At 33.9% G+C, this 15,976-nt stretch overlaps 1 protein-coding gene across 2 annotated transcripts; it reads right to left on the bottom strand.

Moving 5' to 3' along the window:
• Nucleotides 1–2,433: 2,433 nt before the first annotated feature.
• LOC136234147 (tobamovirus multiplication protein 2A) lies at nucleotides 2,434–15,765 on the bottom strand. Of its 2 annotated transcripts, none has more exons than XM_066023924.1 (7): nucleotides 15,608–15,765; nucleotides 14,631–14,932; nucleotides 11,262–11,361; nucleotides 10,799–10,879; nucleotides 10,578–10,682; nucleotides 6,908–7,120; nucleotides 2,434–2,767 (listed from the first exon to the last, which is right to left on the bottom strand). In XM_066023924.1, exons 2-7 carry the CDS (start codon nucleotides 14,870–14,872, stop codon nucleotides 2,660–2,662), a joined length of 849 nt encoding a protein of 282 aa, XP_065879996.1. In that variant the 5' UTR covers nucleotides 14,873–14,932; nucleotides 15,608–15,765; the 3' UTR covers nucleotides 2,434–2,659. The 2 variants fall into 2 exon arrangements, with proteins under 2 accessions (XP_065879996.1, XP_065879997.1); XM_066023925.1 differs by having other exon boundaries at nucleotides 15,500–15,625.
• Between the last annotated feature and the right edge of the window lie 211 nt (nucleotides 15,766–15,976).

The following is a 15,976-nucleotide window of genomic DNA, read 5'->3' as shown; positions in this document are numbered from 1 at the left end:
TAATTCATCAAAGGACCAAGATTGGAAATTGTTTGATAGGACGAAACATAATCAACTTAAGGTTATTAGGGGCATCCCGAAAATGTCCATGTCGAAATATGGCTAATGATTGAATCATTTTTAGAGATAAAAGTTTTTTTTCTATCATAATATCAACCACGAGTCATTTATCATTACGATAGGTGTCAAATGGAAGTGCAGTGATATATACAACTGAGGCAGTAATTTATTCAATAGAAATTTATAAAAGTAAACCTTATGATTTGACCGATTTAGAAATTCAGTCTCATGGTTTAAAAGCATATAAATATCGATCTGATGTTTGTGAAGTTGCATTTAAAGGATCTGTCGATCAATTTTTAGTCAAATAATATATGTCGGTCTTTTTAATTACTTCAAATCGCTCCTTTTTAGGAAAAATAGTCACGACAAGAATTTTTAATGGAATACCTAAGTTTACAAATTACATAAAGCACGAATCCTTATTTGCAAACTTTTAAACCATATAACTGTCTTTGCAAATCTCTCTAAGAGAGTATTTTTACAGTCTTGATCACATGCACCTTAATGAGCATGTAGAATTTGTTCATTCACCGTTAGATCTAGGCTTATCAGAATCCTAAAGTGGAGATTCAAAGCATCTTGAGGCTTAGATTTAATAAGCTTATATCTAACGGTGAATGAGCAAATTCACTTGCTCATTAAGGTTTTTTTATACTTTTTCCAATATTCAATTAAGTGCCATTTTTTTTTTCTTTTTCTTTTTGTAGTTGCTGAATTTAGTTCTGATCCCAAAATAAATAAGGATTTACAGCTTTATGATTTTGCTGGGCATTGATTTTCTAGTAATTTATTCTGGATAGTAATTTTTTGGGTTGGACAAGGGACCAAGTTTAGTCAGTTCTCGATTCAATCGGAAGGCCCAACAGAAAATTTTACAAGGGTAAGTTACATAATAGTCATAATTAATTAAATTATTTACAGGTATCTCATACTTCAAAAAAAATTCTCAAAATATCAAATCCTTAAAATTTAAAACTACTTGCAGAAATTCAAGGTGAAAAAAAATAAAAAACTGTAACTACATTTGACAAAAGCAAAAATAAAAAAATGAGAGCTTGATAAAAAATAAAAAAAAATAAATGGAAAATGACAAGAACATAAAAAGAAGTTGCAAAACTGTAAAAGAAAATTAAAAACTGATTTCTAACGTAATTTCCTCATATTACAATTTCTGCAGATTTTGGTTGTATGCACTATTCAGATCAATTTAATTAAGGTTCGGATTAGTTTCAATGTGATCAAACATACCAGTTTGATCAAGGTAATAATTATGGTAATTAAATAAAAATATAATGTCAAAAAATTTCTAGCATTTTAATCCACAACATATATTTTAGATATAAAAAAGATTAAAAAGAAAAGAAAAGAAAAAAATAGCTCAATAACCCATCCAACTAATTTAAATTTATATAAAAAAAAATTCAATATATTCTCCTACTAAATTTATAGCAATAAAAGAAAAGAAAAATAAAAGGAAAAATAAAACAATAGAAAAAAAAGTCAATTTATAAGTTGCAAAATTAGTCTATAATTGAACATACAATGGTTAAGAGTAATTCGCAATGACTTTGTGTTTAATTAATTCAACATATTTTTATATTTATTTTAAAAATAAATAACTAATAAGTCACTTTTGAAAGCACTAAGAATTTGTTCTTTCAATTCCTTTAAACACAATTGTGTTGCCCAATACTCTATTTAAAAAGATTAACTCATATTTTACCCTTCCATATCCAAAATTTTTATCATTTGCTCCATATAGTATCTAAAAATATTATCATTTGCTCCATATAGTATCATTTGGGAACAGTTGCCCCTTCAAGTATTCTCGGATGAGATTTAACTCAATTTTGGATGGAAAACTAACCGATTTGTTAAAAAAAAATTATCACAGTACAAATTTTTTTGATATGTGATGTAAAAAATCGTTATATTTACATGTCACGTATCAAAAATCATGTCATGTGACAAGAAAATCAATAAATAGGTTAGCCATTCAAAATGGATTAAATGTTAAATGTCACCTAAGGCAGGACACAAAATATCAAATTTCTGTTTTCTGTCATCCACAATAGGGGAGGTTTGATGCTAGTATGCCCAGGACAATATATATATCCCGGCGAGGGTTTATGAATCACTCAAACGAGCCTTTCTAGCCATATCTGAATCGGCATCCCTATCCATATCTTTATGCGCAGGGGCACCCAGATTCGAATCTGGAGAATCCCCATCCGCACTCAAATTGGCGAAATCTAGTATATCAGGTGTTGTTCCATACGCACACAAGACAAAAATGAAGTTTCTTTAAAAAAAAAAAAAAAAATCAATTGTTTCATTTCCATACCCTTTTACTCGGAGAACTAGCAGAAATGCAATAACAAAATCAAAACTGAAAAATAAATATGGCCAAGTGAGGAATTAATCAAGTATCAAAAACAGAACAAAGACTATGATTTTGAATACTTAATCATAGTGCATGAATTTGTTAACTCGGACAATGTCTATTGTACACAAACTCGAACAATAAAAGTCTCACAAACCTTGCCCCGAGAGAAGGGTCCATCGAAATCAATTTACCAAGATCCAACAAAAATCATCACATTATGGTGCATCTGCTCCTTTCTTCCGCAGGTTGTGTGGATACTTGTTGAAACCTGTGTGATTCGGATGGATTGTACGAGAACTCGGAAGTATCAAGTCCATACTGGATTTTCATGCAGCAAAGGACGCAATAACAAAGTGGTAGAATTAGGAATTAGAAGCTATAAATAATAGGGTAAATAATTTATTAGTCCCCTAGTTTTTACCTAACACACTGTTTAGTCCCCCTATTTTGAAAAACACATTTTAAGGTCCCTATCTTTTGCCAATATTAACCTTATAGTCCTTTTATCTATTTTTTTAGATTTTAAACCGAACATATCTTAGCTTTTAAGACAACCACAGTATAATACAAGTTGATCATGTTACACTGTTATTTGATATATATCTGTTTATGCTAAAATATAACGATTACGAATCTAAAAAAACTAGACAAAAGGACCAAAGAGTTAATATTGGCAAACTTTAGGGACCTTATAATGTGTTTTTCAAAATAGGGGGACTAAACAGTGTGTTAGGTAAAAAGTAAGGGACTAATAAATTATTTACCCTAAATAATAATAATAGTAACAACAATAATAAACTGCAATGATAAAAGTCGTGATTCAAAAATATCAGCAGGTTCCAAAACTTTAACAGAAATCTTGAAAAGTTTTCAAATCACTACCACATTAAGCAAATTTGAAATAAATAAATTAATTAATAAACTAATTAACAAAAATTCACTCAAAGGCGTAATGATGCAATCGAGGAAATAGCTGAAAACTTTATGAAAGAAATTGGAGTTGAAGTCCTAAGGCATGAGCATACCTTGTGAAAGTTAAGTTTTGGCCAGAATAATACAAACCATGGGTATGCCTTAGAAAGAGAGAGTCTTCTGCCCAATTTTGTCTATTGGGTTTTTATGTTTTAAATTTCTATTTAATAATTATTTTGCCATTGTTAAGGTTAATAATGTCTTTTGTTATTTTATTTTGAATAACAATTCAAAGACAAGTTTCTTTCTTTTCTTCCTATATTCCTAATATTCATAGAATCTAACACCTTTGTAAAAAAATTTAGGGAACTCCTTGAGTAATACTCGGAAGTAGCTTCTTGAATTCGTCCGAATCAACTGATTGCTAGCAAAATGATTCTTCTGTTACATCATTATGTATCAGAACTCTGGTTGTTTCAAGGTTTTGCTAAATCGTGATGCCGCCAAGAAGACAACCGATGGATGATAATGCCGCTCAATTGACAAAGATAATGGATCAAATGGAAGTTTGATAAACGTACGGACATGATGACTACATTCATGACTCATCAAAATGAAGGGTAATCCAAATCTAGAGATAAACCCGAACCCTAGAATGAAACATAATTTGGGAGGCGAAGAACCACAAGGTCTGAGAATTGATATTCCTGAATTTCATGGGAGTCTGAAGCCAGAATAATTTCTTGATCGGCTAACGGCCGTGAAAGACGTAGCGGAATTCAAAGGAGTACCAAAACATAAGTGTGTGGCCATTGTGGCAACGAGACTGCGTAACCGAGCTATGGCATGGTGGCAACAATTGAAGCTCACACGCACTGGATGAGAAAACCCAAAATTGATGAAGAAACATTTGCGGGCCAACTTGTTGACTTATAACTATCCATAATCTAAAGCAAGGAGGAAGATCAGTTGGAAGAATATACTACTAAATTTTATCACTAATCGCCCGTAATTAAGTGCATTATAGGCAAGACCAGTTGACAGGTGGTACATTGTTGGTTTGCGAGAGCCTATACAAGATTCAGTTAATATGTTTGATCCTGTCTCTTTTGCAAAAACACACCAACGAGCTTTCAAGCCGAGAAGCAAACTAGAAGGTCAGGTAATTCTGGTCTTTCTAACATTTTGACTAAATGTGGGTGTGGTGCTTAGTGACGTAAATAGTAAGGTATCTTCTAGTGCACAACAAACTAGTAAGTAAAATAGGTAAAGGGGGTTTAAAATTTTTTAGTTGTTGAGAGATTGGACATAGACAATAGAGAGTGTAAAAAGATTGTTGGGAAAACCGTACAAGCTTGCTTTAAGCAGGGACAATTTTAAATCATGTACTATGTAAGGAGGTAGTGTTGAATGAGACATTGTAGTGGATGTTCCTCCCAGGTCTCAAGTTGGTATAAGAACTACTATAGGGGGTGTGATTGGTCACCCTTGGTACTTGTCGCTAGTAATTGCCCCAATACTACTATGGGATGGAGTATCATCGATGTATCTTTGTTTTTCATATATTAATAAGATCATTGGAGTATTATATATTCTTGTGTCCCTTATGTGTATCTTGCTACTAAGTGTTGATGTGATAGTTTGTCTATGTTATACTTGCTAGTGTGCATGAACTATATATCCCCCATATATAGCATGAACTATATATCCCCCATACAGTGATTTATAACTCTTGGTTAGCTCACTTCCTGAAGGACAAATAGGCACCACACGCTCTCAAAGAGTTGACCTGGTGACACTTCCATTGCTCAAGAAAAAAAGGTCAAGTAACTATCTGAGAACATGCCTTGATTTCTTTCTCTATTGGCTCTAATTTTAAGATGATGTCTGGTGTGATGTTATGAAAACGGATGCTTGTCATTTATTGTTGGAGTGACCATGGCAGTTTGATAGAGAGGTCAATTATGATGAGAGAGCTATTACATGCAGTTCCATGTTTGAGGGAGTGAAAACTCTGTTGGTACCTAATGGAGGATGAAAGTAAGCTAGAAGAAGAAAAGCCTATCAAACTAACTGTGTGTGACAACTTACAACATATTGGTGCTCAGAACAAGAAGCAATTGATACTCCAACAAACTGTTGATTCCGTGGTAGGACAATTTGTTTGCTAGAGTGACTCACAATCAATTTGCTCCAGGATCTCTTAATAAACTAGTAACAGGGAAGAACGGACCAGTTGAAGACTTGAAGTGGTGGAGAAAATCAACCCAAATGCTTATAGATTGTGTTTACCAAGCCATCTAAGGATTCATGATATTTTCAATGTCAACCGTTTGGTTCCTTGAAGATTCTTTTGATGAGGATGATAATAACAATTCAACAACACAACAACAACAACAACAAAGCCTTAGTCCCGAAATGATTCGGGGTCGGCTAACATGAACCATCGTATAAAACCGTGAAATCAAGTCGTGTCAGCGACACAAATTCTCTCCCTCCACTTTATCCTATCCACTACCATATTTTCCTCAGTTCCCAATAAACTCATATCACTCTCGATCACCCTCCTCCAAGTTTGCTTAGGTCTTCCCCTACCCCTCACCACTACATCCCTTTGCCACTTTTCAGTCCTCCTAACCGGCGCATCAAGCGCTCTTCGTCTTACATGGCCAAACCACCTTAGTCGGTTTTCCCTCATTTTATTCTCAATAGATGTAACCCCTACTTTTGTCCTAATTATTTCATTACTCACCCGATCCTTTCTCGTATGACCACACATCCATCTCAACATACGCATCTTCGCCACCGACATCTTATGAGTGTAACAGGGTTTCACTGCCCAACACTCCGTACCATATAACAGTGTTGGTCTGATTGTCGTGCGATAGAATTTTCCCTTCAATCTATTAGGCATGTCGGGGTCACAAAGGAAACCCGTAGCACTCTTCCATTTCTCTATCCCAGCGGTTATGATGCAGTGGAAAAAATAGCTGAAAACTTTATTAAGAAATGGAAGTTGAAGTCATAAAGCATGAGCAAGCTTGTGGAACTCAATCTTGGCTAGAATTGAGAAATAAGGCATAGTCATGCCTAGTGGAAAAGAGTCTTCTAACCATAGTGTTCCAGCTGCTTTCTTTCATGCACTATTTTCATTTTAAATGTTCAGTTCATTTGCCTTTTTGCAATTAGTAAAGTTAATAGTATCTTTTCTTCTTCTTTTATGACTAGCTAAAAATAGGGCTTAAAAATCTTTTCTAAGGGATTTTTCCATATTTTGAGATCAAATAACAATTCAAAGAGAATTTTCTCTCTTTTCTTCCTATATTTCTAGTATTCCTAGAATCAACAAGTGTATAGAACCTTAGCTTTCTGGCATTTAGTCAAATCAACAGATTGCTGGCAACCCCTATTATTTCTCTAGGCATGTACACCTTCATAGCAACAATGTTGACCTTTGGATATTTTAACAGAATGACTTGTAAAGAAATTATAACATTGATAAATAGAGCTATATACATGCTAAACTAAGTACAGAACATATCATACCTTTTCTCTCATGCGCGTACTCCAAGCATCATTTCTGCTAGGAGGACGCTGATCAAGGGTGCCAGTGACAGGTACACCTGTTGCTGGAACAGGTGGCCTATTAAGCAAGGGCTGGCGGATCTGTTGTCTTGGTGCGATAAGCTCATCATCACTATCATAATCTGCTGGCCTGTTTGCTGCCCTGACCATAAGAGCCAACACAAAGAGCAGTGCCTGCAATTGCATGGCAATTCATTATTATTGTTGAGAAACACGATAGCACAAGAACAAAAAAAATCTTTGATTAATAGTTCAAAGCTTTATAGAAATAGTAGACTAGATCTACAAGAAGCTAGTTCCATTTCAGCAATAACTGTACGTTGCTCTAGCATCAACATCTACTATGTGTAAAGCTCATGGAACTTAAAAGCAATCCACTTCATTTGTACTTGTTTGCCAAAGCCAAAAGAAATTATGTACCAAAAAGGATGTTATGCGAATTCATGGGTTAAATGCACCATTGGTCACTGGACTTATATGGTTGTCTCAAAATGGTCACTCAACTTCAATTTGTCTCAATAAAATCACTCAACTTTGAGTTTTGTCTCAATTAGGTCACTCTGTCGATTTTAGTGGTTAAAATGCATCGAAATAATGACATGGATGACACGTCAACATGAGTTAACTCAAATCTCTGACCGGAACGAAATGTTATAGCCGCATGTCGGGTATTTTTATGAAAAAACTAAATTTTAGTTTTTTTTTTCCATAAAAATAAACGACACGTGATAGCCATGTGGCACATATGTGGATGTCATGTGTCATTTCAGTTAGAAATATGAATTGTCTCATATTGACGTATCACTTATGTCATTATTCCGATGATTTTTAATCATTAAAATCGTTATAGTGACTTAATTGAGACAGCTCAAAGTTGAGTGATTTTATTGAGACAAATTGAAGTTGAGTGACCATTTTGAGATAACCATGTAAGTTCAGTGACCAATGGTGCATTTAACCCCGCGAATTCATAGTTTCATCAATAAATTGAATAGAACCAGTCATCCCAACGATCTACTACTATTTGCCAAGAAGCTTCAAGTTGTCAACTGAACTTGAACTTAAATATTGAATTGACAACTCCTTAACTTTATCTTCATAAAATTCTCTCTCTCTCTTTAAAATTATCACTTCCTTTGTGGAAACATTTATTTGCCAGGATATGAGTACCGACTCACAGAAACATTAAGGGTTCAAGTTAATCCTACTCAGCACTATTACATTCCACAGTTTTGAGCCTAGCTCAAAGCAACTGGTCCTAATGAAGGTTACTCAAACTAACTACTATGACTAATGATTAGACAGGGTGGCAGATCTGCCTCATTTTGAAACTAAACTAGTTCTAAGATCTATGTAGACTGCATAGTTTTTTAATGAGAACAATGAACAAGATCAACAAAATTAACCAGTAAGAGATCTTAAATTAAAGAAGCAATCTGCATCAGAAAGTAATAAAAAGGTATCTACCATCTAAAATCACAACTTAGCAAGTTGCTCCTTTTAATCATTTGAAAAACAAAATGTTGAAATTTTACAGCATGATTAGGTAACAACTGGGACTTAATTCCAGTCCATTTGCTTCAACTTTAGTTTACATTTTCCTAAGAGGATGCAAATAGAAAGTATTCGTATTTTGCTCATAATATGAACAAGGTACATAATTCATATTAAGGACAAAATACATTTTGATCTTGCTGTCTAACCTGACAGCCACAAGTTTTAATTTGTAAATTACAGCTACTTATGTCCCTTCGAAGGAAGAAGGGAAACTAAAAACATGATTTAGTTGCAGATGAGAAAACAATACCTCCTGTCCAAAAACTAGAATGCAAAATGGAATTTGTTGTTCAGTTGTTATATAAGAATTACATGTCATACTTCCCTTGCAAATTCTTCTACATTCACAATCAAAATTTCATTTCGTTAACATAAATAATAGTTCATAAACTTATGGTTTCTCTAGTTTCGGTAGTGTACTAGAACTCCACCAGTGCTTTCACTTGGAAAAAACGAAGCCCTAACTAAGAGAAGAAATATTCTTTTTACATGGCTAACGAGTTAATGATGACAGCACAGTTCATATTATTGACAAAATTACATTTCAATTTTTACTTAGTTGATATTATTAACAAAACACATCTTGATCTTACTTTCCTTCCCACCAACCAAATGCAACCACAAGTTTCAACTCATAAATAGACAACAACTTATGTTCCTTTGGAGGAAGAAAAGGCAAACTGAAGACATTATTCTTCTGTAGAAAACAATGCCTCCTCTCCAAAAGTAGAATTTAGGTAAAACTGAAATATGGAGTTTATTGTTGAGTTATGTTCTACTCAGAAACCGTGTCATACTTCACTTGCAATTCTTCCCTATTTACAAATAAAACTTCCATTTGGACTCTACATAAATAATAGGATTAAATCCCTATTTGGCCCTTGTGATATCCAAAATTTTGTCATTTGGCCCCTATGGTATTTTTTTGATAACATTTGCCCCTGGAGTATTATTCTTATTGATGACATTTAACCCATTTTGGATGGAAAACTAACCGATTTGTTAAATATTTGCCACGACACAAATTTTGACATGTGACATGCATATATAACAATTTTTAAATTTTTTTCCCTATACACTTCATATGTAGATAAATAAGAAAAAAATTAATTCCTTGTTTATCCACGTATTAAATCCATATGGCAAAAATTAAATCAATTACCACGTGTATATGTCATGTGTTAAACATTGTGTAATGTGGCAAAAAAATTTAACAAATCCGTTAATTTTCCATCCAAAATGGGTTAAATGTCACCTATGGGAATACTTCAAGGGGCAAATATTACCAAATGATAATAAAGGGAGAAAATGACAAAATTTTGGATACCACATGGGCCATATATGGATTTAATCCTAAATAATAGTTCATAAACTTGAAAGGAATGATTTTCTCTAGTATTATTTTCAGTATGGTGTACATCCAAACAAAAGAGAAGAAAGATGCTTTTTACATGGCTAATGAGTATTGATGAACGCAAGATTGTTCGTTTAGACATAATCCACAAGTTTCTTCAACTAGTAAATGACAGCTACATGCTTCCTTTTTTAGTAAGAAAAGAGGGAAACTAAAGACATCGTTTACCACTAGAAAACGATGCCCCTTTCAAAAATAATAATAATAATAACAAAATGTGGAGTTTTTGTTCAGTTGTGTTCTACTAAGTCATGCTTCCCTTGCAACACTTCACCATTCACAAATTAAAATTCCATTTGGTCAAACATAAATAATAGTTCATAAACTTAACATGAATGATTTTCTCTAGTATTATTTTCAATAGGGTGTACAAGAACTCCACCAATGCTTTCACTTGAATAAAATGAATTGTAACCAAGAGAAGAAAGATGCTTTTACATGGCAATTGAGTAACGATGAAAGCTAGATTTTTCATTTAGACATCTTTTTTCACTTGCTGTTTATTTTTACTTCGTTTTGTTGTGGGTGGTGGGGGGACTTCACAAAATATCATAATATTAAACAGGATTAGCAATCCAATCAGATCTGCTACCAAGTCTGAACCTGTACATTCCCGGTAATAGGAAATCTAATATAAACAAATTAGAATCTTAACCTTACCTCCAAAATTACAATGCCAAGAGCAACCCATTTCACGATGTTCCAATTTTCTTTCAGAAAATTGTAAATCATGTCAAAATTCCCAGTTTTATCAGTAGGAAGTTCCTGAGATACAAAATTGGAGCACCAGTTGGGTGAACAAATTAGATTCAAGAATACTGTTCCAAATATAACAGTTAAAAAATAATAGGAGTAGCAAAAAGAAGAAAAACAGAACTCACTTCTTGCCAACTTTTGTCAAAGAAAATGAAAGCGGCACATCCAAGTTCTACCAATATCAACAAGATAACTAGTACTGAATACTGTGTGTCTTAAGGAAACCATATATCACAAAATTATAATAAGAAGCATATGCAAGTATAGTGCATCAAATATCCCTCAGTCTAAAAAGAAGGTTCTCATCAGGATAAGCTACAAAAGTTAATTGATCGAGAGAAACACATCATGTATATGAGAACAGAAAAAAATTTATAAAATTCTAATATAAAGATAGTAAGGTGGAACAGTTTCTTATGCTTTGACAGAACACACATCTTAAAACATGTGAATAGAGGGAAACAATCCTTCAAGGGACTATCTGGTAAAGATATGTAGCATGCAATTCAGTAATTCATTATTAAGATGTCTGCAGACACAAGTTTCCAAATATTAATTATATATGTTCTAGACTAGGGTTTTGGATACACAGCTCAGGCAGCATCCGTTCCCTGTTACAGATCCAATACAACCAAAACAAGAGATGATGAAGAGAACCGCTCCTGCACCAATGAATAAGTATATGAACCTGCAGAAGTAAATGATGCAATATTAGTACTCAGCAGTTCAAGAATGGCCTACGAATTAAAAAACACGACTTCAATGTATTAAAGAGACTATAGGTTTTGTTAGCCACTTAGCCACATCACGATTTATGCAGCAGCGACATGTTAAGTTACTCGGTCACTAATGCTTATTTAAAAAAAACAACACTTCTGAGTAACTACCGTGTACACTAATATACAGATTACGTACAAACATCCTCGCAAAGTTTGCGTATTTATAAGAAAAGCTCCTTCCCCCATGTTTTGTTAGATTTACATATAGACTATAGTCAATCATCAGAATGCTACCTTACATTTACAACATCTTTATTCCAAAAATGGTAATGAAGGACCCGTTTGTTTTATCTACTGTTTGCTGTTGGAAAAAGCTGTTTTTCCAAAAAGCAGAGATGTTGTAAAAGGCTACTTTTTAGGGGTAAAAAGCAAACAGGAGATCACTGGCCAAACACCTAAAACTCTCCTTTTTGAAGTGAAAAGGCAAACAGGAGCATGAAAAGGAGCTACCAAACACCTCAGAAGATTTCAGTGGCCGTCGGGAACTTCTGAAAGTGATTCCATCTTCCTTTGTGTGATTAGTTAGGAAAACAATGTAATTGTCTATCCTCTTACCTTGTTTATGAATACTTTTTTTTTCATCTGGATCCAATTTCAGCAACTTATTACATATTTTTGGCCTTAAGAAATTATAATCAGGCCACAAAGCTCAATCTTTTTTACCAATTCAAGTTGAGAAACAATATACCATACTTAATAACTTCTCATCCAGAGCACGTCTATATTCATAAGGGAGAAGAAAAAGGAAAAAGTTGAGTTTAGACACATACTGTATGTTCTAGACCATTAAAATATAGACAAATCCATGGGATACCATGTAGATTAAGAGACTACATTGTTAAGAGCAATACACATATATATACAAGGTTCTCCTTCAATCAAGGAGACATTGTAGGATTACAGCAGTCTAAGCATGCTTTAGTTTACTTAGGCATGCTTACATGTATTACATTAAATTATTATGTAACACTTCCCCTCAAGTTGAAGCATGTATTTTAATAATGCTCAGCTTGCTACAAATATTGACAACATAGTCTTAAAGACAGTATACTAAAGATACTTTAGAATATAAAAATGTAATCCGGGAAATGCAGCCTAGAAGAACAAATCGGACAGGAGAGACGACAGCGGAACATCAAGCATTGTCAAAAACAGAGAAACAAAACACAATTGAAGCAACACGCAAGGGACTGCTAGCAACGTCAATGCTCAAAAGGAGATTCACCGGAAAACTAACAAGACAGATAGGTCAGAGACGGAGCCGACGACAGCGGAAGAACAACTTAGACTTGGAATCCTAGGCCAAACCAAGGTTGTAAAAGACGCTAGGCGCTAGTCGAGCGGACAGCGCCCTCGAGGATTAGTCGGGGATTAATTAGATTTGTATTTTGTATTTTTTATTTGTTAATCAACAAATTGTTATATAAATTCAATTAAAATATGATTACACTATCTAAAAATACTAATTTAAAATTAATTTATATAGAAAAACACATATAATGGTACATATATCTTTAAAAATGTGGAAACATCAACATTTTAATAACAATGCTTTTGCTTAAGTGAATTATAATAAAGCAAAAAAAAATTCTTAATAAAAAAAAATGTTTTTGCTTAAGCAGTCTAAGTGGCGTCTAGGCAGAACCCAAGCGGTGTAACCTAGAAGACAAAAAAAAACGTCCAGAGGGACTAATCAGAGAAAATCGGAGCAGATTCTCGATTTTGAATGCCTAGGTGGGGCCGAGGCGATCTAGGCGGCCTTGGTTTTGAACAATGCTGAAAGAAACAGCCCAAAAATACAAACCTAGAAATTTTGCTCATAAAGCCGAAAACAAATTCTGGAATCTCAATCCATAAACCCAAAACAAGGCTCTCATACCATATTATAGACCATGAAAATATAGAGAAATCCATGGGATACCATGTAGATTAAGAGATTACGTTGATATATTTTACTTAAGAGCAATACACATATATATACAAGGTTCTCCTTCAATCAAGGAGACATTGTAGGCCCACAACAGCCTATAACAGTCCTATAGCAGCCTAAACATGCTTTAGTTGACTTAGGCATGTGATGCTTACATGAATTATTATGTAACACTGTAAATATAAGAGCACAGCCGTATATGCTAGGAAATGCTCTATAAGCTTCACTAGTATGGTACAATCAACAAATTTGAAACATAAAACATCAAGAAAAGAAATTTATGGTTTCTAAAATTAAAGAACTATCTCTTTACAATCTCTTCAATTATATTCAATACCTTCAGACCTCTAGTTTCATATTTGATATGTAGACAGATAAAACTTATTAGTCTTCAAACTACAGCTATTGCTTGCGTCTGGGCTGGGCTAGGGCGTCGGTGTGGGAGTGGGAGGATAAAAGTATAACCAATAGAAGCTTCATCTCAAAATTCATCAGGCTCCGACAAGCTTGAGAACCTTCATAGCTTGAAAGCATCATCCCTAAAAACTCCAAATTCCTATTTTAGGTATACACTAGGTTATGCACCTTGAGTGATCCACCAGATCACATTATCGAAGGAAATACAAGCAACAACCTCCAAATCTGCTACCATAACCCTACATCAAGAGTATCTCCACTAGACACTGAAACATGCATGCTCTAAGTTACTAATGGTTGTGATCACTGTCATCCAACAGATTCTCTATCAACAATTAATCACCATAGGCATATGCTATTTCGAAGCAAGGCTTACTGAAGAACAGATGCTTGGTACCCAGCAGCATTTAATGGAGCTATTACTTCCCGCTTTACCAAAAGGCTTCTAAAATCCATCTCCCTCACTCTATTGAAGAAACTTTTTCCATATGCCAGCAAATTAATTGCAAGAAAGAAAAATAAAATATGTGGACTTGAAGTACGAGGCTTGAATGCTTGAATATGGTACAAGTAGACTACATTGGATGAGGCTTCTTCCACAGAGGTTACATGCTTTGAATTTTTTGGTTTTCAATTACATTAGCCTACCTACATAATTTTATCCTCATATTCTGCAGTAATTGTAGTTCCATAAGGAATGTGTCAACCTCATATTTCACTTGCAAGTGCATAACCTCACTAGCCACTATCAGAAATAAATTACGCATCCACATTTTTACGAATCTAAACCAGATATTTAATACTCAAGTATGACAGATGAAGTGAACATACCAAGCTTTTGGCAGCTTGTCAAGGATATTTTCTGAAAGGGACACAGCTATAAGCATCGGACGGCCAAGCTTTACAAAATCTGTAACACCACTTACAGGTGAGGGTGCCAATGATGCATCACCGGCTGCTTGTTTAAATTCAACAAACAAGTAGATCCCATACCCAACCATTGCCAGACCCACAAGGGTCAGCAATATGTTGAGGAGCTTCAATATGCACCCCAAGCATCCTCTACAAGCCATAATCACTATAGCTTCCCAAAATCCCTCGAATTTCACAAGAGTTTCATCAACTTAGTCACCCTGTGCATCCATTAGAACGAAAATTAATATTTGCAATGCAATAACCCAAAACATCATATTTCAACTCATCAAAATCAAAAAATATAATATGGTAAGAATACATGTCAAAGAGAAAGGAAAAAAAAAAAAAAAAAAAAAGATTTGTAAAATTAAAAGAATATATATTGTATTCGCTCCATCCTTTGAATTTTCAGAGCTCATTGCAGGATCCAGCTCTAAAAATTAATTAGTAATACAAGGATAAGAGGGATACGGAAAATAAAAGTATATGAAGCAATTAAGCTGGCGTAGAATCCACGAAAAAGGAAAAGAAAATCAAATCCGAAATTGAAAAACAACAATTGAACTTTCCTGTCTTCTCCGCGGCAAGCAAGCAACCAAAAGATATAAAATAAATTCATCGCATAATGAGGTTTTCATAATATATATAAAAGAAAGAAAGAAAAGCAAAATGAGGTTTTCATCGCATCAGATGCGATCAAATTCATTTCATTAGCTCAAGACCTTAAACTGTCACCGATTAATTAAAATAAATTCAAGGAAACCAGTGATCGAAGAAAATCTTACCAAAAAAACAAACAAAAAAAAGACATGTACGGATCAGAAAAAGCAAATTGAGAAGCTGAGAATGATAAATAAAAGAACTAAGTAGAGAAGCGAAGAAACATGACTCACAAATTTAGGGAAATTATCGGATCGTAGTGGGTAGATTGTGTTAAAATTATGTGTTTGTCAGCTGTTTTGAAAGAGAGATGGGTCTGGAGATTGAAGAAAACAGGTAAAGCAAAATTAGGACACCTTTCCTCGTTCGGCTGCTTTCGTCGTCGTCTGATGAGTTGGCAATATTTTTAGGCTAGCATCTCCAATCCAAAACTCAAAAAGTCAGATAAAATTTAAAATGTTATCTTAAAATATAGTAATATTTTATTTTTTCACTGCTATTTTTAACAATATTTATTAAAAAAATACTTCAATATTTATTAAAAAAATACTTCAATATAAAACCACTTCAAAAGTTACCATTATAATTTTTTAAATTTTCTT

Source organism: Euphorbia lathyris, chromosome 6 (genome assembly GCF_963576675.1).
Source record: "Euphorbia lathyris chromosome 6, ddEupLath1.1, whole genome shotgun sequence".
NCBI lineage: Eukaryota > Viridiplantae > Streptophyta > Magnoliopsida > Malpighiales > Euphorbiaceae > Euphorbia > Euphorbia lathyris.
The sequence above is the reverse complement of the archived record's forward strand: the minus strand, read 5'-3'. Positions and strand labels throughout refer to the sequence as shown.